Source organism: Chiloscyllium punctatum, chromosome 5, assembly GCF_047496795.1.
Source record: "Chiloscyllium punctatum isolate Juve2018m chromosome 5, sChiPun1.3, whole genome shotgun sequence".
In the NCBI taxonomy this organism is placed as follows: domain Eukaryota; kingdom Metazoa; phylum Chordata; class Chondrichthyes; order Orectolobiformes; family Hemiscylliidae; genus Chiloscyllium; species Chiloscyllium punctatum.
The window spans coordinates 99272209-99297794 of NC_092743.1; the positions used below are offsets into that span (position 1 = coordinate 99272209).

Consider the following 25586-nt stretch of genomic DNA (forward strand, 5'->3'; position numbering starts at 1 on the left):
CAACTCCTCTCAATGCTCTGACCAATAAAGGAAAGCATACCAAATGCCTTCTTCACCATTCTCTCTACCTGTGACTCTACTTTCAAGGAACTATGAACCTGCATTCCAAGGTCTCTCTATTCAGCAACAATTAAGTACAGAAGTCCTGCTTTGATTTGCTTTCCCAAAATGCAGCACTGCACATTTATCTGAATTAAAGTCCATCTGCCACTCCTCAGCCTACTGGCCAATCTGATCAAGATCCTGTTATCATCTGAGGTAACCTTCTTTGCTGTCCATTGCACCACCAATTTTGGTGTCATCTGCAAACTTACTATACTTGCTATGTTCACATTCAAATCATTTATATAAATGACGAAAAGTAGTGGAACAAGTACTGATCCTTGTGGTACTCCACTGGTCACAGGCCTCCAGTCTGAAAAGCAACCCTCCACCACCCCCACCTTCTGTCTTCTACCTTCGAGCCAGTTCTGTATCCAAATGGCTAGTTCTCCCTGTATTCCAAGAGATCTAATCTTGCTAACCAGTCTACCATGGGGAACCTTGTCAAATGCTTTACTGAAGTTCACATGGTAATTAGTATATAACAATGCTAGTGTAGCCAGCAATGTTCATTTAGAATGAATGAAGAAAACAAAAGATTGATGGCACCTGTCACTGGCCAACATAGGTCCCTTCTCTCATTTTGGTTACATTTATAATCCAAAGGATAGCACCTTCCCCCTCTCCAACTTTAGCACCCAAAACACAACAACTATCACCCAATATAAAGGGACCTTCAAGTTCATCTAGAAATTACACATTATTGGAGTGTACACCCAAAGCCTTGAATATAATGAGAATGTCTACACATGGGAGATACTTGACCTACTCAGAACATATTCCACAGAGGTCTAAGAGTTTCTTAGTCTTAGAAGTAGTTGTGCACTGTAGTTCCTGAAACAAGATGCAGAATTACTTTTACACGAGGATTATTGTTAAGTGAAAATCAAGAAGCATTTTTTTGTGTCTTTACCTTAAACGTAGGCATCTGGTTAGCTTCGATATAGAATCCTGGCTGCCGGCCTTCATAAAGGGCCCCATGATCTGGTTCTGCAGTGCCAATCTTTTGACTGACAGTCCAACTGCTGGCTTTCACGGGCATAGTTTTTAAGGACTTAACAAGTCCTTTTGCCCCTTTGAGAAAATAACTGATGAAGATATCTACCACAAATTCAAAAGGTATGCACTTGAGAAAAATATTCCAATCAAGAAACTGGCTTCATTCACAACTGATGGCACACTAGCCACGCTTGACACTAATCTGGATTTCGATGCATTTTGTCAAAATGATCTTGAAATTCTGCTCTCATTAATTACTACTATATAATCCAATAATTATGAACTTTTCTCACGTAAAAAAGGTTAAATTATAAACTTGATTCATACAAGAGCTGCTTGCTTAAATCTTTACTAAACAAACTTGATCCTGCCAATATTAAACTAATCCTGCATGCTGATGTGAGATGGTTAAGTTTAGATCGAAAACTTCTTTTAAATCATCACTTTTCTTTAATTGAACAATGAATTGTGTGGTGAATTGATAGACAATGTGTACACATACAGCTTCGGGTTCCTTATAGGTGTAACATTAAAGTTGAACGAGCTGTACTGTACTGCAAGGAAACGACAGAAACTCAGCATATATAATCAGTAATGACAGTGCATTCAAATTAAAACTGGGTATGCGGTCCTCCCAATTTAAAAAAAAAATCAACACTTTCAGAGTCTGGCAAAAGTACAAAAAAATTAAGATAAAGAAAAATTGTTCTACCCAGAAAACCTCTTTGCATACCTGAGGAAGCAAGCAGAGGAATTCAACAGGCAATTCCAGGAATTAGGTGCAATGGAATGAATCACATCAGCTGAAAGCCAGATCAAGGGACAATTTTTGGGTACTCCTAAACAGTAAATTAGTTACTAGATGTGAAGCTGGAAGAGCACAGTAGGACAGACAGCATCCAAGGAGCAGGCAAGTCAACGGTCCCAGCCAAAACCCTTTGTCAGAACTGGGGAAGGGGAGGAGAGCCCAGAAGTAAATAGGGGAAGGGTTAGGTCAGATGCTGTCTGACTTGCTGTGCTCTTCTAGGTTCACATCTATTGACTGACTTGAAGTGTCTACAGTCCCTACTGACTCCTAGTAAATTATTCATTCCTGTCATCCTATGCTTTTAAAGCAAAAAAACTGTATTGACTCCACTTTGCTGAGAAGTAGCATTTTCCTATAGTCAAATCCAAGTACTGCAACCACCTCAGATATCCTTTCATGGACTGCGGACAGCTAGCAGCCTCAAACTGCATCCCTGACTTCGAGGCACTGGCAGATAACCTGTCACTATCGGTGTCAAGACAGTGAGAAGTGGACAAAATAAATATTGATATATGCTTAGTTTATTCTTAGTGCTTTAAAAAATCATTTATTCTATATTTTGTTTGGGGTAGATTTTGGATTGCACTGAAATTCAAGAAGTGATTGAGCTTATAAAGGGGTTGAAGACCACTGCTTTAAGTACCAGAAATCTTGTTCATGTTTCAGCTTTTGAAATATTACCAGTACTCTCCAGAATCTTAATACAAACTTAATTCCTAACAATAACAGATCAATAGCCAGTATGTCCAAAATACAAAAACAAAATAACGCAGATGCTAGAAAGCGGAGAAAGAAATAGAAAATGTTGGCAATATTCAGTGGATCAGGTCAACATAGCTGGAGAGAAAAACAATTAGTACTTCAGGCTAATGAAATATAATTAACTCTCAGTTGTGATGAAAGATCATAACAAAAACATTGACACTGGGTATTCACAACATTTTCTGCTGATTCCTTTGAAAGCACCAATAGTCTACATTAAGATGAAATCATTTTATAATGATGTCTTTCCTTTACAAGCTATATAACTGAAAAACTGCAGAATTAAGCAGAACAAAACAAAAATAAATTTCTCGATATTATGTCAAACAATACACTCCAGGTTAAAACTGGGATTAAAATTAAATCATACCTTTCAAACATATTTAAGATTTATATTAGTATTGCGGCTCCATTCAGCTTTTGTGTTGGTGCTAAATAATCTAGAAAATGATCTAAACAGTGGTTATAAGGTATGTATGGCGAAGTTGAGACAAAGCAAACTCAATGATGGGAAAAGTTCAGTGATAAATCAAAGCAAAACACTGTTTTGATTTCAGATTTCCAGCATCTGCAAAGTGCTGTAGAAACTTAACAAGTCTGACAGCATCTTTGGAGAATGAGAATGCTTCGAGGCAGTTGCAAATCATCATTTGAACACAGTTCAGTTCTGAAAAAGTCATAAGCCTTGAAATGTTAACACTATTTCACTTCCCCCTCCACAAATGCTGCCAGATCTGCCATGTTTCTCCAACACTTTGCTTTTACGTTCAGTAATAAGCTCACTTATTTATCTCACTCATTACACTTGCCAGCTAATGATGCTAATACATTATTTTAATATTAAAATAACTAATTTTACAATAATCAGACATTGAATCACATTTGAGCTATTTTCAAAAGGATACAATGCAACCAAATTTATTTAAGTTCGTCAGCACTGCTGATCACAACACAAAATATTTCACAAAACAATCAAATCTGAGTACTTGCTCGAAGTTTATGACATAAATACTGGTCAAAATGTTTTTTTTTGGAAATGATGTTCAATATATAATTGCGGAATTAGCACATTAACATTCAACCATCAAACATCAGCGCTTCGAGTGAATTTTTGTTTTGGAAGTGCATAAAAGCAATGATTTGTTCAAGTTATAAAGCATTGCTCTCATCACTTGTTTTTCTACCAGGCACTGTGAAAGAATGAAGAAAACTTGCTTACCACTTTTTTCTGATGTTCTCAAAAAGATCATGTCAGCGGGAATGCGCTGGTTCTGAAACAGGATTGAACAGTAATACAGGTAAATAGTCAAATCTGCAACTTGCCTACCAACCTGAAACACATCAACTGAAGATGGAGTTACTGTACTCTCTTATATAGAATTTACGGCATACAAAGAGGGCAATTAGTCTACCAGATATACACAAACCTCCTTGAACCCTTATTTCATCTTCTACTCCTTTTCCTTTGTGTACTTCAATAATTTCTACTTCTGTTCTTATCCGAACTGCTCCACAATTCAGCAAATTCCATATTTTCCTCACTCCGTGGGTAAAGCAGTTTCTTCTGAGTTACTTATTGGCTTTATTATTGGACATTTTATGGCTTCTCATTTTGGATTATCCACATTTGCTTTATCCTGCTGAATTCTTTTAAACTTCTAAAATATCTTTATCAGTCTTCTCTGTCACATGGAAAAACCCTAGCTTACAGTCTTCAATCATTGCACCCTCTGCACAAAATATTAGGATGATACTAAAGCTCAGTGTCAGTGCTTGATTTTTTTAAATTAAGAAGTTCAGAGTTATACACTACATTCTATGCATTTCGATAAAGGCCTACTGATTTCTTTGGTTTTATGGTTCATTCCTCCAGAAATGAACCCTAGCTTCATTTTCGTTTTGCGATGTGTTGATTACTTGTATTGCTATCTTTAATGAAATGAATCTAATTGCGTAGACCCTTTTTGCACCTCTACCACATTCAAGCTTTCGTCATTCAAGAGGATTTTTTATTCCTCCTACCACAATGCCCAATAAGAACAGAAATGTTATGCTTTCTGAATCAATTAGATGCCTAATGTAAAGCATAGGTGACAAAAAATAGAAATTGCTGGAAAAGCTCAGCAAGCCTGGCAGCATCTGCGGAAAGAAATCAGAGTTAATGTTTCAAGTTGAGTGACCTTCCTCTAAACTGAGTTCTTCTGAGAACTCAGTTGTGAGGAAAGGTTACTTGACCTGAAATGTTAACTCTGCTTCCTCTCCATAGATTTTCCAGCAATTTCTATTTTTGTTTCTGATTTAGAGCATCCACAGTTCTTTCGGTTTTTGTTTAGGATAAAACATGGGAGTTACATTTTCAAATCTTAAAGTTTCTTCTCAGAACATTAAAACATGTCCTGAGCTTCAACTTTAACCTCAAAAGGAGGCTGCAATCCCTTTCTGATTCACTGGATGTGTACAGATGTTACATACTAAACAGTACAGAACAAGGGGTCGTGGTTTCTAATAGAGTCAATTCAATTTCAAAAACTAGAACAAATTATCTAGCATTATTTTAAGAGACATTTTTACAGGAAAAAAATATACCTAGCTTGGTCTAACCTAGTCATCAACTGCTAATTTATCGAATTACTGTTCCTTGTGTGTCCCTGGACTGTAGATTTATTCTTCAGCCAAGTACTTCAAAATCAAAGCACTGAAAGTCAGGATAATGCAAGGCATCTGTACATTCTCTCTCTCTCTGGTGCCGAGGCTTAAATTCAGTTCAAGCTCATTGCACGAATGACAGATTTGACTTTGTTGCAAGGATCTTTACAAAAAAGGTCTGAGCAACCCAGTTCTGAGCAGGTGTGGGACCAAAGCATGTACAACTGCAGCAAACAGCAAATCATAAACACAGTTAGTTATTCATCCAATTCATTAGACCTGTCAGCCACTCAATGATACTAAAATGTCATATTGATGACTCCAGAAATTCTTGCTTTTCGGTGGGCAAAAGAATTACTCAGTTTCAGGATAATGAGATTCATAGATTGCAAGCTGGCTAACTTATTTGGAGATTAAAGTAGATAATTATAATTGAGGTGACTGCTATAAAAAGCAATACCATTAGAAGATACTTCTGTTGAAATTTAAAAAGGACTACATACAGCATATACAATTTACCTCAAGCACTACAGAATTATATATATGATACAGTTACTAAACAGAAGATTTCAGTGACTACTCCATTACTGAAAATTGAGGAGGAAAAGGAAAAACAAAGAGGGAGAAGCAACTGCATTTGCCTGTTCTCAGGACATCCTGAGATGTTTAACAATCAAATGTTAAAAGTGCAGTCACTGTTATTATACAGGAAAACAATTTATACAGTGCATGGTCTGATGGACAGCAATGCGTTGAAGAGTGGGGGACAAAGTGTGGCCTCATTTACACCATCAAATGTGCAATCCACCAAAAATTCAGTGGAAACAGCACTGAAAAAGGAGCAATTTTAAGTCCATGAGTTCTGCTTGCCCTCATCTTTTACACTGGTTCCAGACTCTACTCACCTGAACAGAACGCATACACCTGCCCCCCCCCCCCCCCCCCACCTTGTGCCCCCTATCCAAAAAGATAGGCAACTTTACTGGTTAGGGAACGCTCTTCAATTGCGCTCATTATCTTGGACACAGGCACCAGTTAGATTTGTAACTTTTTCTGTATCAAAGGATATATAATTTAACAAGAAACTAACTAGAATGAAATTATTGCCTGGTTTATTATAGTTTCTTTTGAATGTCAAGGTCAGTCATCTTAAAATAGAATATTCATAAGAGAATCACATATACACAAAATTTAAAAATTCACAAAGCAAGCTTTATTCCCTAGTTGGTACTGTGACACATTCCAGAGGATCTGATGCTAATGACAAATGAGAAGAGGTGATTAAAAAACACTTTCTAGCAATTAAACCCTTCACCTTAAATCAGACCTCCCAAAAGACGTGGTTCCAGGGGGCTTCAATCTACTAAAATACAAAAACAAATTTTTCATATCAGTTTGCTGTATTTGGAAGCAATTCCTGAAATCTTGGGAATTATCTTGGGTAGGAACACTGATACTGTTCAATCTCATTTTCAGGTGTGGCCTTCATACACACGTGTATAAAAATCAACAATGTTACATTAGGTCTCACCTTATATTGGACAGGCTTTTGTTGAGCTGCTTTCTTCTTTCAAATCTACCAATCAATCCTACACACTCCCAACAGTCAAACATGTCCAGTCTAGATCTTTTGAGAACTGATCTGTCCCACATAACTCATTCCACTCAAATAGGATCAACCTCCTACCAGTTTAACAACTAACTCACAGGTTACCAGTAGGTTGCTACTGCTTTATTCCTGATGAAGGGCTTTTGCCCGAAACGTCGGATGCTGCCTGAACTGCTGCGCTCTTCCAGCACCACTAATCCAGAATCTGGTTTCCAGCATCTGCAGTCATTGTTTTTACCCTGCTACTGCAGAAAACTATTATCCATTTCCAAAGATGTGAATACAATACTTATACATTGTCAATATTGTGTAGAGTAAATGGGTAAACATATTTAAAAATACTGATTCATTGAAAAATAATTTATTTTCAAAACTTCCAAATTACAAGTGATCTATAAAAAATGTCCAGCATTATTCAATTAGATCCAATTAGTAATTAATGGGTCGACATCACTGTCAACTCAAACTTAAGCAACAGTTGAAGGATTTGACCTCAATCACAACATTTCTCAACTGATAGGGATCATGGTGACTCAAACTACAGGACAACACTAAGACTGAAAAGACTAAGAGAAGGGCAAGTAAATCAAAGTTATAGGATCATTTTAAAAACAAACTGAGGATTACAAGTGCATTGAAAGTCATTGTGAGGGCCTGCAGTAAATCCGGGGAAAGCCTTTCTAACCCCTAAAATCTGAAATTGCCTTCATAAACCCCTGTGCCTTTTTCAGAACTTTTTGACGATGTTTTTAGTCACCCATCTGAATATATGCTTAGCTTGGTGTTTCCTTTTGTCTGATTAAGCTTACAATAAAGTCCTTGGCCAGTTTTTCTACATTAAAGGCACCGTATCATGGTTTTGTTGAGACTCAAATTAGCGTAAGAGACTATGTTATAATTGCACGTATAAATACATGGTGTGTTACAGAAGAGGAAAGTCAGGGAGCAGAGTATTTGCAAAGAGAATCATCATTTAGAAGGTACTTCTACAAAAACTTTTAAGAAACATGATAGAAGTGGTAGGAGACATTAAATGTTTTTGACAGAAACCAGTAGAGAGAAAGAATTCAACTCGAGGAAACAAATCTCATGTCTCACTAATTTACAACAATGTTGCGTCATTCTTCCTACTGGACACAAACTATTTAAATTTTTTTGATTTTCTCAATTTATTTTTATTCTACATTTTAAAACACAACCATACTAATTTACTTACTCACTCTCACTGTCCTACATTTCTTGATCTTATTACTATCTCCTGTACATTCTCATATTAAGTAAAATTAGATTTCCACTATGATTAGCAAAACACATCTTGCATAGTGAATTATTTCATGCAGCATACACACACATTACAGCAAAAATCTCTCTTGGTTACTGAATAATTTGACTGGATACATCAGGATGCCACAAGTTAATCAAATCAACTGGTGGATAGGCACAACATAAGACGTGAAGTAATAAATGAACATTATAGCTCCTTTCTCTATCCACCAATAGCAATACTTTCTGAATTCTCTATATCAGATTCAATACAGATGTAATTATCCACAGACTTTTTGATGTGGGGTGGCATGGTGGCTCAGTGGTTAGCACTGCTGCTTCACAGTACTAGGGTCCCAGGTTGGATACACAGTCGTCCGAGGCTGGAAATGTTTGCACATTCTCCCCGTGTCTGCGTGGGTTTCCTCCCACAACCCAAAGATGTGCAGGTCAGGTGAATTGGCCATGCTAAGTTGCCCATAGGTTAAGTGCGTTAGTCAGAGGGAAATGGGCCTTGGTGGGTTACTCTTTGGAGGGTTGGTGTGGACTTGTTGGACTGAAGGGCCGGTTTCCACACTGTACGGGAATCTAATCTAATTACGCTATGTTATACATAAAAAGTGCACAAAATACACAAGTTAATTTATTTTCCTTTTAAAATCAATGCAGGCACATTCCCAACTTTGCAAAATCATTTGCCAAAAAGGTGTCATATTTCTAGCTATTTTGGAGTCAGCAGTGCTGTGAAAAATACACCCTGGCTTTAGGGAAACAGAAGTAGCAATCTCTTTTATGCGAGAGCAGTAAATACAGCAAACACAAACCTTCTCGACTATAATAAGATCGCCCACTTGAATGTCAGAGCTCTTCACCTGTACTTTACCTAGAAAAAAGAATGGTGAGTCAGTCACATTTGTTGAAGACACAGAAAAACTACACTTTGTGTAACTAAATCTGTCACAAAGTACACAGTTCTACTCCCAAACATTCTTGTCTGAGCTTTGTCAAAACTATGGTGAAGGCAACAGCAACAGAAAGAAGATTGCATGCTTGTTTCAAAACGGAGTTACAAGTTGGTGATCACAATTAATTCATGGATTACTTCAATGCAAAAATGGAACTGCAGCCAACAAATTTTAATTTTATCTTTTCTAAGAGGGGTGGGGAGCCAGGTGAAGGGGTAACACTAGGACAGTCAACATCATGCCTCAAGTTCATGATCTGATAGGCATTATAGTTCCTTTTCAAGGATACTCTAGAATAAAAAATTTAACCAAAATAAATTTGTGAAATATGCACCAAATCTTCAAGCTATCGTTCACGTTTTAGACAAAACACTATTTTACTAATGGACCTAGAAATATGTCAGATTAGATTAGTCATGGATATATCTGCATACACTCATAACAAACATAGCTGTAACTTAATAAGCATATCAAATTCCTATTCATTCAGCTGCTAAAGTGTTAGCCAATATGAATTACTTATTTAGTAATCTCACATCAGCTATTTGAAAACTTTAGTGAAACATTTGCAACCAAAGAATAATTATGAATGGAAATTCAGTGCCTTAATGCTGTGTCACCATGTTGATAAAATATCTTTGCAAAGTTTTTTTCCAATTTACAAGATCTTTTATCTAATCCTGTAGGTCTAACTTCAATTACAATACTGGGTTCAAGGCCACAGGAAACTAATGGGAAATTGCATGGATAAAACTCTTGCTCCTTAGGTCATATCAGATATAACCATTTAATACCTACTTATGGAAGTCAGGAAGTAATTCCCAGTGAAACTATTACTTTCCATTCCTTGTTAGAGATTTAATGCTACTCCTCTGCAATTTAAATTTCACACAGAATATTTAAACTGCAAATGACTAGGTAAGAATAAAGTCAATACTGTTTTAAATGCACAAAGCTTTTTAACTCAGACTCCAAAGACAACCAAAGCTCATGTTCCCTAAACCACCTTTAGTTTTATAGATCACATACCATGATACTACAAATAACTTGGTAAAGGAAAATTAATCAGATATTCATAACAGTTGCATCATATTAATTCCAAAGTTAATGACAAATATGTTGTAAGTAATAAAAAACTGATTGCTCTTTTATTGCAATTTTCTCCAGTTAATCTCTATTACTAACTGCATTCCACCCTTTTATAAAAAGTTTACATTTTATTTACACCTTTATCTTGCATTTTTTCCTTCAGTGTTTATCACTAAAATAATCTTTTATCTTCCGAATTTTGAATAATGAAACTGGACTTTCATGGACAACTGTTTTAAAGTAGTTAGCGATTCAGGTTACAATGCATCTTTAGCACAATTCAAAAAAAAAGCTAAAAGGGCTATTACTTCCAAATTAGATACATAGCTGATCCATTTGACTTCAATAGCACCAGTCACCTGTGGCACCCAGAACACCATACAAAGAAAATCTTTACATGAAATGCATCCCCCATCTGCCTTTTGGAACTACAGTACATCACTTGCCAGATATGAACTTTTCACTATCACATTTATGAATCAAGCAATGGAAATGATGGTTACACAAACCACTTAAAATAAAAAAAGTACACTTAAACTTCTACCCCTTCATATAGCTTAAATAAAACAGTGCTGGAGAAACTCAACATAAATAGAGTTAATATTCCAGTCTGATAGGACTCTTTTTCAGAGCTGAACAGTACTGGAAAAGAGGATTTTGTTTTCAATACTTTTGACATATGCAGAGGAGGACCAAGGCGGCAGAGGGTAAAGAGCCTGAGTGCAAAAGACAAAGGTGTTGTTAATAGTGGAGAAAGGAAAAAGAAACATCAAGTTCAGTAACTTTGGAGCCAGATTGTATCCTTCCATATTTTTTAACAGACCCCTATACCCTGGTTCTATCATGACATGGGTTTGTTTTCAGCACAGCTAACCCATTCTCACCTCTGTAGCCCTATTATCACATGATCTATTTTCATCACAACCCATTAATTCAATTTCAATAGTAGAGGATGATCCTTTGAATGCAGAGATCAGTATGGTGAAAAATAAGGACAAGTGAACACTGTTGGTGTGTGTGTGTGTGTGGGGGGGGGGGGGGGGGGTGAGGGCAGAAGTGTAGGTCAGGCACAGCTGAAGGCCTTATCAACCACAAGTGAGGTTTTTTTGAAGGGGGGGGGGGTGGGGAGAGAGAGAGAGAGAGAGAGAGAGAGAGAGAGAGAGAGAGAGAGAGAGAGAGAGAGAGTGTGTAATGGTTGAGGAAAAAGGGAAGTCATGTTGGAAGGTGCCATCATCACAGTAGAGAAACAGAGAACTATGCGAGTTAATAGGCTATTCATGGATATTGAAGTATAGCCTGTCCTCAGAAATCGCAACAATGGAGTCCAGGAAGGGAAGGGAAGAGTCACAGATGAACCAGTGAAGGGGACAGAAGTATGTAATTTGAACGGAGTGCAGATGACAAATGCCGATATGCAACAAGATATGAGCACCAAGTTACAGGGGGATAAAGCCTTTTACAGCCTCCTGCAGTTAGTGAACATGCTTTGTTCCCCAAGCTGAGAGATGTGCTATTACTTTAGAATCACAGTGTTAACTGATAACAAATTGACTAATTACATAAATAAGGCATATCTGGGAAAATGAAGTCCCTTGATTGCAACACGCAGGATTCTGTCAACATATGGAAGATCTGGACAATCTTGTGGCTCACTCAATTGCTGAGCTAGAGTTTGAGTTTCAGACATTGAGCAGTATCAAGAAGGATGACACTTAGTTGAAGACAGTTAACCACAAAATTTTATGTCTCATTTTAATAACTGCTCAATAGTTTGAAAGTTGAGAACTATTTGCCTCAATAACTGTTACTCAGTCCCTGCACAAGATTAAGCACAATTAATTTCATGAAGAAAGGAAACATTTTTAAAGTTCACACATTAAAAATATAAGTGACCAATACTGAGAACCTGGAGTCATTGGCAACTATTTTCCAAAACTGGAACTACTACTGACAAAACCCATCAACTGAGTACGACTGTCGAAATGCTGAGCAAGCTATTTCTAACCTCGTATGGTCAGCTTGCTATATAGCTGTGAATTCATCTCCTCATCTCGCTGATAGCGACGGAGCTCATCTAATGCTTCCCGAATTATTGTCACCGCCATAACAAAACCCTGGAAAACAGAAATATAATAATGAGTGAAATAAATCAAGTTATTAATATCTTGAATTATACCAGGAACAGGCTTTAAACAGACTATTTTTTGATGTTGCTAGACAAAATCTTTTTTACTCATTTAGGGATTTGTACATCTCTGGCTAAGCCAGCATTTATTGTCCTCTAATTTCACCTGAGAAGGTGCTGGTCAGTTATCTTCGTGGACTCCTGTGGTACATTTGGTGCAAAGTCACACATAGCACTGTTAGAAAGTGAGTTCCACAATTTTCACCATGACATCAAAGAAACAGCAACATATTTCCAAGTTAGGATGAGGAGTGGCTTGGAGAGTAATTTGCAGGTGGTAATGTTTCCATGTATCTGCTACCCTTGTTCTTCAAGATGATACGGGTCAAGGGTTTGCAAGCTGCTGTCTAAGGAACCTTCGTGAATTTCTGCTGGGCATTTGACATTAGTACATAATTATTACTGTGCACAAACGGTGGAGCAAGTGAATATTTGTTAACATGGTATCAATCAAGCAGGCTGCTTTGTGATATAGCATTGTAGAGCCATATAGTGCAGAAGCCCTTCAAGCCCATAGAGTCTGCACCTCTATCTACATTAATCCCACATTCCAGCATTTGGTGCATAGCCTTTCAAATGCTCATCCATGCACTTTTTAAAGGTTGTGAGGTTTCTTGTTTTTTCTTCCCTCTAAGACAGTGCAATCCAGATTCCCACCACCCTCTGGGTAAAAGTTTTATTTTCTTCAAATCGCCTCCTAACCTCATGCCCTTCAACGTAAAGTTATGCTCCCTCATTTTGACTCTTCAACTAACAGGAAGAACTACATCCTTTCCACTCTGTCCAGGCCCCTCACAATCTTATATAGCTCAAACAGGTTTCCCCTCAGGCTTCTCTGCTCTGAAATAAATTGACCCAAGCTATCCAGCCTTCTTGACACCTAAAATGCTCCAACCCAGGCAACATCCTGGTGTATTGCCTCTGCATCCCCTCCAGTGCAACCACATCCTTCTGATTCTGAGAGAAACTTATTTGCACACATTACTCCAGTTATAGAACATAGAAGAATACAGCGCAGTACAGGCCCTTCGGCCCTCGATGTTGCGCCGATCAAAGCCCACCTAACCTACACTAACCCACTATCCTCCATATACCTATCTAATGCCCGCTTAAATACCCATAAAGAGGGAGAGTCCACTACTGCTACTGGCAGGGCATTCCATGAACTTACGACTCGCTGAGTGAAGAACCTACCCCTAACATCAGTCCTATATCTACCCCCCCCTTAATTTAAAGCTATGCCCCCTTGTAATAGCTGACTCCATACGTGGAAAAAGGTTCTCACTGTCAACCCTATCTAACCCCCTAATCATCTTGTACACCTCTATCAAGTCACCCCTAAACCTTCTTTTCTCCAATGAAAACAACCCCAAGTGCGTCAGCCTTTCCTCATAGGATCTTCCTACCTTACCAGGCAACATCCTGGTAAACTTCCTCTGCACCCGTTCCAGTGCCTCCACATCCTTCCTATAGTATGGCGACCAAAACTGCACACAATATTCCAGATGCGGCCGCACCAGAGCCTCATACAACTGCAGCATGACCTCAGGACTCCGGAACTCAATTCCTCTACCAATAAAAGCCAGTACGCCATATGCCTTCTTCACTGCACTATTTACCTGGGTGGCAACTTTCAGAGATCTGTGTACATGGACACCAAGATCCCTCTGCTCTTCCACACTACCAAGTAGTCTACCATTAGCCCAGTAATCCATCTTTTTATTACTCTTACCAAAGTGAATCACCTCACACTTAGCTACATTGAACTCCATTTGCCACCTTTCTGCCCAGCTCTGCAGCTTCTCTATATCCCGCTGTAACCTGCCATATCCTTCCTCACTGTCTACAACTCCTCCGACTTTCATATCATCCGCAAACTTGCTCACCCAACCTTCTAACCCTTCCTCCAGGTCATTTATAAAAATGACAAACAGCAATGGTCCCAAAACAGATCCTTGCGGAACACCGCTAGTGACGGCACTCCAAGATGAATCATTGCCATCAACTACTACCCTCTGTCTTCTTCCAGCCAGCCAATTCCTAATCCAAACCTCCAACTCACCCTCAATGCCATATCTCTGTATTTTCTGCAGTAGCCTACCATGGGGGACCTTATCAAACGCCTTACTAAAATCCATATATACCACATCTACCGCTTTCCCCTCATCTACCTCCTTAGTCACCTTCTCAAAGAATTCAATAAGGTTTGTGAGGCACGACCTGCCCTTCACAAAACCATGCTGACTATCCTTGATCACATCATTCTTATCCAGATGTGCATAAATCCTATCCCTTACAATTCTCTCTAAGACTTTGCCCACAACAGAAGTGAGACTCACTGGCCTATAGTTACTAGGATTATCCCTACTCCCCTTCTTAAACAAGGGAACCACATTTGCTAGCCTCCAGTCCTCTGGCACTACTCCTGTAGACAAAGAGGACACAAAAATCAAGGCCAATGGCTCTGCAATCTCCTCCCTTGCTTCCCAGAGAATCCTAGGATAAATGCCATCAGGCCCAGGGGACTTATCTATTTTCACCCTTGCCAGAATTTCCAACACCTCTTCTCTACATATCTCAAAGCCATCCATTCTACTTATTCGTGCCTCAGTATTCATATCGACAACAATGTCCTGTTCCTGAGTGAATACTGACGAAAAGTATTCATTCAGTGCCTCCCCAATCTCTTCAGCCTCCACACGCAACTTCCCATTACTATCCTTGATTGGACCTATTCCTTCCCTAGTCATTCTTTTATTCCTAACATACCTATAGAAAGCCTTAGGGTTTTCCCTAATCCTACCAACTAAGGACCTTTCATGTCCCCTCCTTGCTGCTCTTAGCTCTCTCTTCAGGTCCTTCCGGGCTACCTTATAACTCTCAATCGCCCCTATTGAACCTTCACGCCTCATCTTTACAAAGGCCGCCCTCTTCCATTTAACAAGGGATTCCAACTCCTTATTAAACCACGGCTCCCTCACACCACCCTTTCCTCCCTGCCTGATAGGTACGTACTTATCAAGGACACTCAATAGTTGCTCCTTGAACAAGTTCCACATATCAATTACGCTCTTGCCTTGGAATCTACTTTTCCAATCCACACATCCTAAGTCATGCCTCAACGCATCATAATTTCCCTGCCCCCAGCTATAACTCTTGCCCTGTAGTACACACTTATCCCTCTCCATCACTAGAGTAAAAATCACCGAATTGTGGTCACTGTCCCCAAAGTGCTCACCTACCTCTAGTTCTAATACCTGGCCTGGTTCGTTACCCAGAACCAAATCCAGTATGGCCTCACCTCTTGTTGGCTTATCTACATATTGTGTCACGAAACTCTCCTGCACACATTGCACAAACACTGACCCATCTAACGAACTTGAGCTATAGCTTTCCCAATCAATATCAGGAAAGTTAAAGTCTCCCATAACAATCACCCTATTACTGTCACTCTTCTCCTGAATCATCTTCGCAATCCTTTCTTCAACGATTCTAGGACTATTAGGAGGCCTGTAAAAGACTCCTAACAGGGTGACCTCACCTCTCCTATTCCTAACCTCAACCCAAACTACCTCAGATGGCAAATCTTCGTCCATCTTCCTTTCCACTGCTGTAATACTATCTTTGACAAGCAAAGCCACACCCCCCCTCCTCTTTTACCCCCACCTCTGACCCTACTAAAACATTTAAACCCTGGAACCTGCAACAGCCAATCCTGTCCCTGATCTAGCCACGTCTCCGTAATAGCCACAACATCGAAGTCCCAGGTACCAACCCACGCTGCGAGTTCACCGACCTTATTTCGTATACTTCTGGCATTAAAGTATACACACTTCAAGCCACTCTTCTGTTTACAGGCACCCTCCTTTAAGATTGATGCCACATTCCTAACCTCCCTACACTCCAGGTCCTGCACCCTAAAGCTACAGTCTGGGTTCCCATGCCCCTGCAGAGTTAGTTTAAACCCCCCCCAAGAGCACGAGCAAACCTCCCCCCAAGGATACTGGTGCCCCTCAGGTTCAGGTGCAGACCATCCTGTTTATAGAGGTCCCACCTTCCCCAGAAAGAACCCCAGTTATCCAAGTACCGAAATCCCTCCCTCCTGCACCATCCCTGTAGCCACGCATTTAACTGTTCTCTCTCCCTATTCCTCGACTCTCTATCACGTGGCACGGGTAACAAACCAGAGACAACAACTCTGTTCGTTCTAACTCTGAGCTTCCAACCCAGCTCCCTAAAAGCCTGTCTAACATCCTCAGCACTCCTCCTACCTATGTCATTGGTGCCAATGTGGACCACGACTTCAGGCTGCTCCCCCTCCCCCTTAAGGACCCGGAAAACACGATCAGAGACATCACGTACCCTTGCACCTGGGAGGCAACATACCAAACGTGAGTCTCTCTCGTTCCCACAAAACCGCCTATCTGTGCCCCGAACTATCGAGTCCCCAATTATTTTTGCTCTGCTCTTCTCCACCCTTCCCTTCTGAGTAGCGGGGACAGGCTCCGTGCCAGAGGCCTGAGCCCCGTTACTTACCCCTGGTAAGTCGTCCCCCCCACAAGTATCCAAAACGGTATACTTGTTCTTGAGGGGAACGACCACAGGGGGTCCCTGCACTGGCTGCTTCCTCCCAGTCCCCCTCACTGTCACCCATCTATCTGCCATCTTTGGAGTTACTACTTCCCTATAGCTCCGATCTATGACCCCCTCTGCCTCCCGAATGATCCGAAGTTCATCCAACTCCAGCTCCAGTTCCCTAACACGGTCTTGGAGGAGCTGGAGATGGGCGCACTTCCTGCAAGTGTAATCAGCAGGGACGTCCATGCCATCCCTCACCTAATACATGTTGCAGGACCTAACCAAAGTTTCGTACAGCTCCAGCATAATCTCTCAGCTCTTATATTGCCACAACTTATAAAGATGAGCCATGAAGTCTAACATCCTGGCAACAGACCTTTCGGTCCAACTAGGCTATGCCGACCATAATCCTAAACTAAACTAGTCCCACCTGTTGCACATGGCCCAAATCACTCCAAACATTTACTATTCATGTACTTATCTAAATGTCTTTTAAATGTTGTAACTGCACCCATTCCCACTTCCTCTGGCAGTTCATTCCACACACAAACCACTGTAATCTTTCTCCTCTCACCTTAAAAATATGCCCCCTAATCTTGAAATGTCCCACCCTAGGGAAAAGACACCTGTCATGCACTTTATCTATACCCCTCATTATTTAAAGCCTCTATAAAGTCACTTCTTAACCTCCTATGCTCCAGTGAAAAAGGTTCCAGCCTATTCAGTCTCTCTTTATAACTCAAACCCTCTCTATTCCCAGCAACATCCTGGTAAATCTAAATTTAATGACCTTCTACTCAGCATTATAGAATGATCATGTGGTGAAATGTTGGAAAGATCATCATCACAGTCTATCAAGCAAATAATGCATCATGAAAAATAATTGGCCCTTTAATAAAAGGTTGATATAATAACATCTGTAATCTGTAAGTACATATAGAAATTATGATTTTCAAGTTACAAAATGTTTTTATTTTCCTCTTTATTTGCCCATCATCCATTACTACAGGCACAAGATTGTGTAATGTTGAAAGATTAAATGGGAATTTCTCTCTGGACATCAATAGTAAAGAGTTAAACTGCACTGTCTTTGCGTGGGGACGACATTCATGCAGTAATGTGAACAACTCCCCACTCCAGTTAGACAGTCATTTTCTACTATTCTCCTGCTATTATCAGATTAAACTATAATTCAATCTCTTCCATTCAGAAACGCTTTCTAGCCATCCCCTGAAGCTAGGTATGTCACACTTGCATTTTCTTGGGGAGTCAGTGAGTCAAGAAATCGTCTGCATAACAACTCCCCAGGATTAGGGCATTAGCATTATCTCAGAGGATGATCTCATCCTACCATTGTATCTGGGGATGCAGGTGACTATGAGGGAGTGACCAAAGCATCTGTAAGCATTACCAACTGATCTGTATAAAGGGGATGTGTTTTTTTTGTTCAGTGTCTCACTTTGACTCGAATTCACATGTCTGCAAAGAAGTGTCAAAGGGGTCACCAAGCTTGTACAAGCTTTGATAAACTTTAACGGTTTGCATAAGTTGGTGGGCACAAATTGCATCTCGTGTGAGAAATCTCGGGGAAAGAACTGAACAGTTGTGCCAACAAACTGGTATCAGCAGTTGAGCAAAACTGCTTTAACATGCTTGTTAGAGGTATAGTTGTGGCACAGTTGGCTTTTCCTGTTGACACTAATTTCCTCTTAAATTAACTCAGATAGGAAGTGCAAGCACAGAATTTTCAGTTGTAAGTGTATACTCCTTTATTAATGCTACCACACCGTTGGGGAACCTTTTACATTTCTCACATATCCACAAGAAAAACTTATTACCAAGACTAAAATGCTTAACAAAGGAACCCAAAGGCATGGAATGTTGAATACGGATGGAAAATGGTAGTTTGTTTCAATGTGACAATGGTAATGTTTCAAGGTTCACTACCAATTCCTGGGATTGATGACTGCATGAAGAAAGACTGGATCAACTGGGACTGTGTCCACTGGAATTTAGAAGAACGAGAAGCATTTTATTAAGACAAAGTTCTGACAGTGCTGTTCAGAACTGATAGCAGTGATGTGTGCGTTTCAGGCTGAGATGAGGAAACACTTTGTCACTCAGAAGCTGGTGACCCTGTGGAATTCTTTACAATGGAAGGCTGTGGAGGCCAAGTCATTGAATGTACTTAAGAAAAAAAAATACACATTTCTATTGGCTAATGGGGTCAAGAATATGGGGAAGAGAACAGAAACATGGTGTTGAGATTCAGGATCAACAATTATCATATTGAATGGAGGAATGGGCTCAATGGTCTGATGCCCACTACTATTTTCTATGTAATACTTGCATTATAGCTCTTGTCCTGTCTGCCTTAAGTACCATTTTAGATGTAGACAAGCAAGAAGCTGGAAGAACACAGCAAGCCAGGCAGCATCAGGAGGTGGAGAAGTCAATGTTTCGACACCCAAAACGTTGACTTCTCCACTTCCTTATGCTGTCTGGCTTGCTGTGTTCTTCTAGCCTCCTGCCTGTCTACCTTGGATTCTAACATCTGCAGTTTGGAAGTAGCATATTAAGCTCTCCTGCCACTTTCAATGATCTGTGGACAAGCACACCAAGATTCCTCTGTTCCTATTTCCTATTAGCCTGCCATTCACTGAATACTTCCTTGTCTTGTTACTTCTTGCTCATACTTCATACATCTCAGTGTTAAATTCCATCTGCCACTGATTTGACTGTCTGACCAACCTGTCTGTATTTTCCAGTTACCTAAGACAATCTTTCTCACTATTAACTACCCTGACAGTCTTCATGTCATCCAAAACCTGGGGCGGGGAATGTTTGGAGCCTTCCCCGCAAGTGAGTTGTTTAATTGTCCACTATGATTAATAATGGGATGTGGCAGGATTGACGAGCTTGGATCTGATCCATTGATATGGAATAATCTATCACTTGCAGCTTATATGATTTGGAATGCAAGTATCCCTGTGCAGTAGCTTCAGCAGGTTGACATCTCATTTTTATGTGTACTGTGCTAATAATGGTGTTTCCTTCTAACTCTTCACTGAACAATTCCTTCCCTGGCTTGACAGTAATGGTAGAGTGGGAACATATCAAGGCACGAGTTTGTTTCATGAATGCTAATTTTGAGTTAGGTCTGTTCAAAATTTAGTCGGGGAATGTTAGGACTGGAGATTAGAACCGACAGTGTGGTGCTGGAAAAGCACAGGTCAGGCAGCATCCGAGAAGCAAGACAGCTCTTGCCCAAAACATTGACTCTCCTGCTTCTCAGATGCTGCCTGATCTGCTGTGCTTTTCCAGCACCACACTTGGCTCTGTTCAAAATTTATCCCATGTTGCACCTTAATAGTGTCACAGAACCTGATGGAGGACATTTTCAATGCAAAGGTGGAATGTTGCCTGCATAAGGACTGTATGATATCACTTCTATCAATACAGTCATGCACAGAAGCATTTACAGCAGGCAGACTGGTGAGGATTAGGTGAAGTATGCTTTAGCACTTTGGTGGTTCCTTCACCACCTGCCATAGACCCAGTCAAGCAATGACATCTAGATGGAAGACAGACAGGACAGGGGGCGGGGGGGGGGGGGGGGGGGGGGGGGGGGGGAATGGGGAAACAGAACACAAACCGGGAGTGCACGTGGCAGGGCATAGAGCAAGAAAACAACAGGGGAAAAAAAAAGTTAAACAATTAAATAAGTACATAAAATTCACCAGTTTACCAGATTTCCCAAACCAAGTCACAGAGTCATAGAGATGTACAGCATGGAAACAGACCCTTCGGTTCAACCCGTCCATGCCGACCAGATATCCCAACCCAATCTAGTCCCACCTGCCAGCACCCAGTCCATATCTCTCTAAACCCTTCCTATTCATATACCCATCCAAATGCTTCTTAAATGTTGCAATTGTACCAGCTTCCACCACTTCCTCTGGCAGCACATTCCATACATGTACCACCCTCTGCATGAAAAAGTTGCCCCTTAGGTCTCATATCTTTCCCCTCTCACCCTTAACCTATGCCCTCTAGTTCTGGACTCCCTGACCCCAGGGAAAAGACTTTGCCTACTTACCCTATCCAGGCCCCTCAATTTTGCAAACCTCTATAAGGTCACCCCTCAGTCTCCAACACTCCAGGAGAAACAGCCCCAGCCTGTTCAGCCTCTCCCTATAGGTCAAATCCTCCAACCCTGGCAACATCCTTGTAAATCTTTTCTGAACCCTTTCAAGTTTCACAACATCTTTCCAATAGGAAGGAGACCACAATTGCACGCAATATTCCAACAGTGGCCTAATCAACGTCCTGTACAGCTGCAACATGACCTCCCAACTCCTGTACTCAGTACTCTGACCAGTAAAAGAAAGCATACCAAACACCTCCTTCACTATCCTATCTATATGCAATTCTACTTTCAAAGAGCCATGAACCTGCACTCCAATGTCTCTTTGTTCAGCAACACTCCCGAGGACCTTACCATTAAGTCCTGTTAAGATTTGTTTTCCCAAAATGCAGCACTTCGCATTTATCTGAATTAAACTCCATCTGCCACTTCTCAGCCCATTGGCCCATCTGGTCCAGATCCTTGATAGAAAGCACAGGCCAGTGTTTCTATGTAGCGAAGATTGCTAATCAAGCCATGTAATTACGCTATAGCTACAGGTAAACAGTTACAAATTAAGACAAAATTCTGACTTAAAACTCTCATTGCCTTAAAAACTGCCCACCCCTACACATGCAGAGACAGGTCAGGTTCTGGGCAGGGCAAACTAGGAGGGCAGTTCAGTGGTTTCTATTCACAAGTTACTGAGACACAATCTTATCATTCTTATGCTGGTTAGAACATTGCATATCAGTTTTCTTGTTTAGCAAGAGACACGGGGGGCTGGTTCACTTTTAAAAGGTTTCTGACTTATCAGTTTAAAGTAGTTCACAGATTACTACAACTGAAGGAAAGCTGGAGGAGGTCAAATCACTTCTCTATATATCTTGTCCCAGCTCCAAGCTGTTCAGTTACCAGAGACTGAATCACGCTGTTGTTGGCAGGCAAAAAGCTTTTACTGTTCATAACTGATGAACTGGTCCACAACTAACTTCTTGTTGCCACCCAGCTGCATGTGCATATAATCCTCCTGTTCTAGAACCCAAATTTCAAGTACTACTTGCTCAACAGCTATTTACACAATGCTTGCCATGTGTAAGGTCACTTACCTTTCAAAACATATAGCTTTCCTTTAAGACCAGTGTTTTAGAACTGTTTTTAAAATTATAGGCTGAAATAAACTAAGTATAAAACAACATGGTCCTGACAATGATCAGAAAGCTCTCATTGCATCTACTTGTGAAGGCATATTTGAAAAAAAAGCTCAAAACTGAAGTGTGAAAAACATTTCTTTTAATTATTTTTTAAAATTTTTCTATGCTACTTTAAATGTATTACATTAGTATCAAAGCTTTGCCACAATGATAGGATCTTTTTAAAATTCTTTCAAATGACTGGAATGTCATTGGCAAGGCTTGCATCTGTCCTAATTGTCCCTAAGGTTGTGTTACTCCACTTTCTTGAACCTCCATAGTCAATGTGGTTCAAGTTCACCCACTTGAGCTATTAGGAAGGGAGGTCCAATTCCACTCCAGCACAGACAGTGAGTATTGGTTTTTTCAAAAATTTATTCACAGAACATGGCACCACTGACTGGACCAGCATTTAATTCCCATCAGTAAATGCTCGAGAAGGTGGTGATGAGCTACCTTCTTGAACTGCTGCAGTCCACATGTATAGGTACATCCACGGAGCTGTTAAGGAAAGAGTTCCAGAACTTGAATCAATAATAGTTCCAAGTCAGAATGGTGCATGACTTGGAGGGGAACTTCCAGATTTTATTCACAAAAATTGATTATTCTCTGTGGTAAAAGTTGTGGACTTGCAAAGTACTGTGACTGAAGCCCTGGTGAGGTTTTACCTGGTGAGTTGTTGCAATTTTGTAGATGGCACACACTGTTGCCATTGTGCACTGGTGGTAGAGACAGTGAATATTAAAGGAATATCAAGTGCCAATCAACTATTTTGACCTAGGTGATATCAAGTTTCCTGAGTGTTTTGAGAGCTGCATTCACCCAAGCAAGTGGAGAAGACTCCATCCCGGTATCCTCTTAATGTGTGCCTTTTAGACTGAGAACTAGCTTCAAGGAGTTAGGAGTTGTTTCACTCCCAACAGAATTTCCAGCTTCTTTTAGTAGCAATATTTAAATGGTGGCCCAGATCAGTTTCTGGTCAAGGTTAATCACCTCAGGATATTGATAGTGGGGGAATCAGTGGTGGTAATGCCATGGAATGACAAGTGCATGGGTTAAGTTCTGTCTTGTTGTGAATGCTCACAACCTGACACTTGTGGTGTGAATGTTACATTCCATTTATCAGACCAAGTTTTATCATCCAAGGAATTGCAAATGGTGCTGAACAACACTGATAATTGTGTAAGCTTGTGACTAAATGATGGAGAGAAGCTCATTAATGAAGCGACTGAAGATGGCAGGGTATAGGAAACTACCCTGTGGAGCACAGACATAGCCTATGGCCAAGAGACTGACTCATAACCAACTTCCTTTCTTTTACATATGACTAACCAGCAGAGAGCTCCCCTACCCCAATTTCCACTGGCTTCAGTTTTGCAAGGGACCCTTGACTTCAATCAAATGCTGCATTGATGTCAAACACAGTCACTCTCACCTGTGCAGTCTTGTTCTGGATGACTTGCTGGTGATGGACAATTAAACACGAGAAGTGGTAAGGTTAACTTACAACTGATGTTAGGTCCAGTTCTGTCAGCCAGTGGCTGAATACACCTAAATTTCTAGATTCCTACATCTTCTCTCCAAACAACTTTATAAAATGAAATTCTAAAAGGAATTCAATATAAGCTAGAACTTTATGAAAAGAATGGCCAAACAAACACATTTAACATTATTTGATGAGTGAACATAAAAGCTATTTGCAAAGTTTCATTTTTTTAAAAAATCATGTTAAGCATCCCAATTGTACAATGTTTGAATTCCAGTATTACTTAGAAACATAGGTAGATGCAATGTTATTGAATACATCCTCGATCAGGGGAGCTGAGATCAGCCTGAACCGATGAGATCTGATCTAAATTTGACCTTCAGTGCAAATGACATTTGCTTTCACTGATCTTCTGTACCATAACAAGTTTATTTTACCAAAGAATGTCTGATAATGACTTGTAGAAACGTTTGCCCATTTGTAGAACTTATTTCATACCTCATGCAAACTTGCACATATTCTTATCTTCTTCAGCAGATACCCCAATTAAAACAGCCTTTATATTTTAAAGCCTACTTCCAGAAATAACTAAAGAAAGTAATTGCCATTTACTTTAGCAAAATCCTTTTCAACTTTTGATTCTAAGTACTTTTCAAACTGTTTAAAAATGATCCAAAACTCTTATATAAAAGCACCAAATAGCTTTGTTGGTTGAAAAATAAAATTTATTGTATTATGTTACCTTTATAGGCCCAAGGCAGCCATTGGGAATTGACCATGATCACAGCTCCCAATCCAACAGGCTACAACCCTAATCACATTTACAATTGACTGACCACTCAAAGTGCAAAAAGCTTGCAGTTAGTGACGGAGTTAATATAGATGAAGGCAGGAGGAAACACTAGCGCAACAAACTTAACAGTCATGAATCAGTATTTGATAACTAATTTTAATTCTTCTCAAGTGACTAAACTTTCAGAAATGCTTGACAATTACAGTTCTTCATGCACAAAGTTAAACAGATGAGAAAATATTACTTACCAGGGGAGCCCAGTATGTGTATAGATAGCCTATCTTCAATGATGGTACAAACTGCGAGCATGATACCACCAGGAAATAAAGATTCAAGAAAAACTTGAATTGCTGATATAATACCTGAAAAATGACACTATAATCAGACTGGTAATTTCAGTCCATAATTGTTTTTAAAAACAGAATATACTTCAGAGCAAGCAGTATCATAGATTCATAAATGAAGTGTTTAAAAGATCACAAGGAGAATAAGACAGAACGAAAAGTACAGAGAGGTTAGTTCATTGGAAATTTTGGGCATAATCCCTTCATAAGAAATAAGGCTTGAGGGCAAGGGGTGCTAAGAGATAACTGGGACGTGGGGTGGGGCTGGTGGAGAGGTAGCTGGGAATGTGATAGGTAGACGGAGATTGGGGGGCGGGGGGGGCTGAAGGAGGGTAGAGCAGATAGGTGGTAAGAAAGATGGACAGGTCAAGAGGGTGGTGCTGAGTTGGAGGCTTGGGACTGGGATAAGGTGGGGGGAGGAGAAATTAGGAAACTGGTGAAACCCACATCGATCCCGTGTGGTTGCACAGTCCCAAGACAGAAGATGAGGCATTCTTCCCCCAGGTATCGAGTGGCAAGGGGTTGGGAATGAAGGCAGCCCAGGACCTGCATGCCCTTGGTGGAGTGGGAGGGGGAGTTAAAAGTGTTTGGCCATGGGGCGGTGGGGTTGGTATGGATTCAATGTGGATTTCACCAGT

General features: G+C 40.1%; 1 protein-coding gene across 2 annotated transcripts in view; it reads right to left on the reverse strand.

The window, feature by feature from the left end:
- The window catches only part of atp9b (ATPase phospholipid transporting 9B), a 344153-nt gene that overhangs the window by 233964 nt on the left and 84603 nt on the right, over positions 1-25586 (reverse strand). For both annotated transcript variants that reach the window (XM_072570843.1, XM_072570844.1), the window contains exons 4-7: positions 24853-24966; positions 12249-12357; positions 9014-9072; positions 3891-3942 (exon numbers count right to left, since the gene is read on the reverse strand). In XM_072570843.1, coding sequence (XP_072426944.1) covers positions 3891-3942; positions 9014-9072; positions 12249-12357; positions 24853-24966 — 334 coding nt within the window. The remainder of the gene's footprint in view (positions 1-3890; positions 3943-9013; positions 9073-12248; positions 12358-24852; positions 24967-25586) is intronic.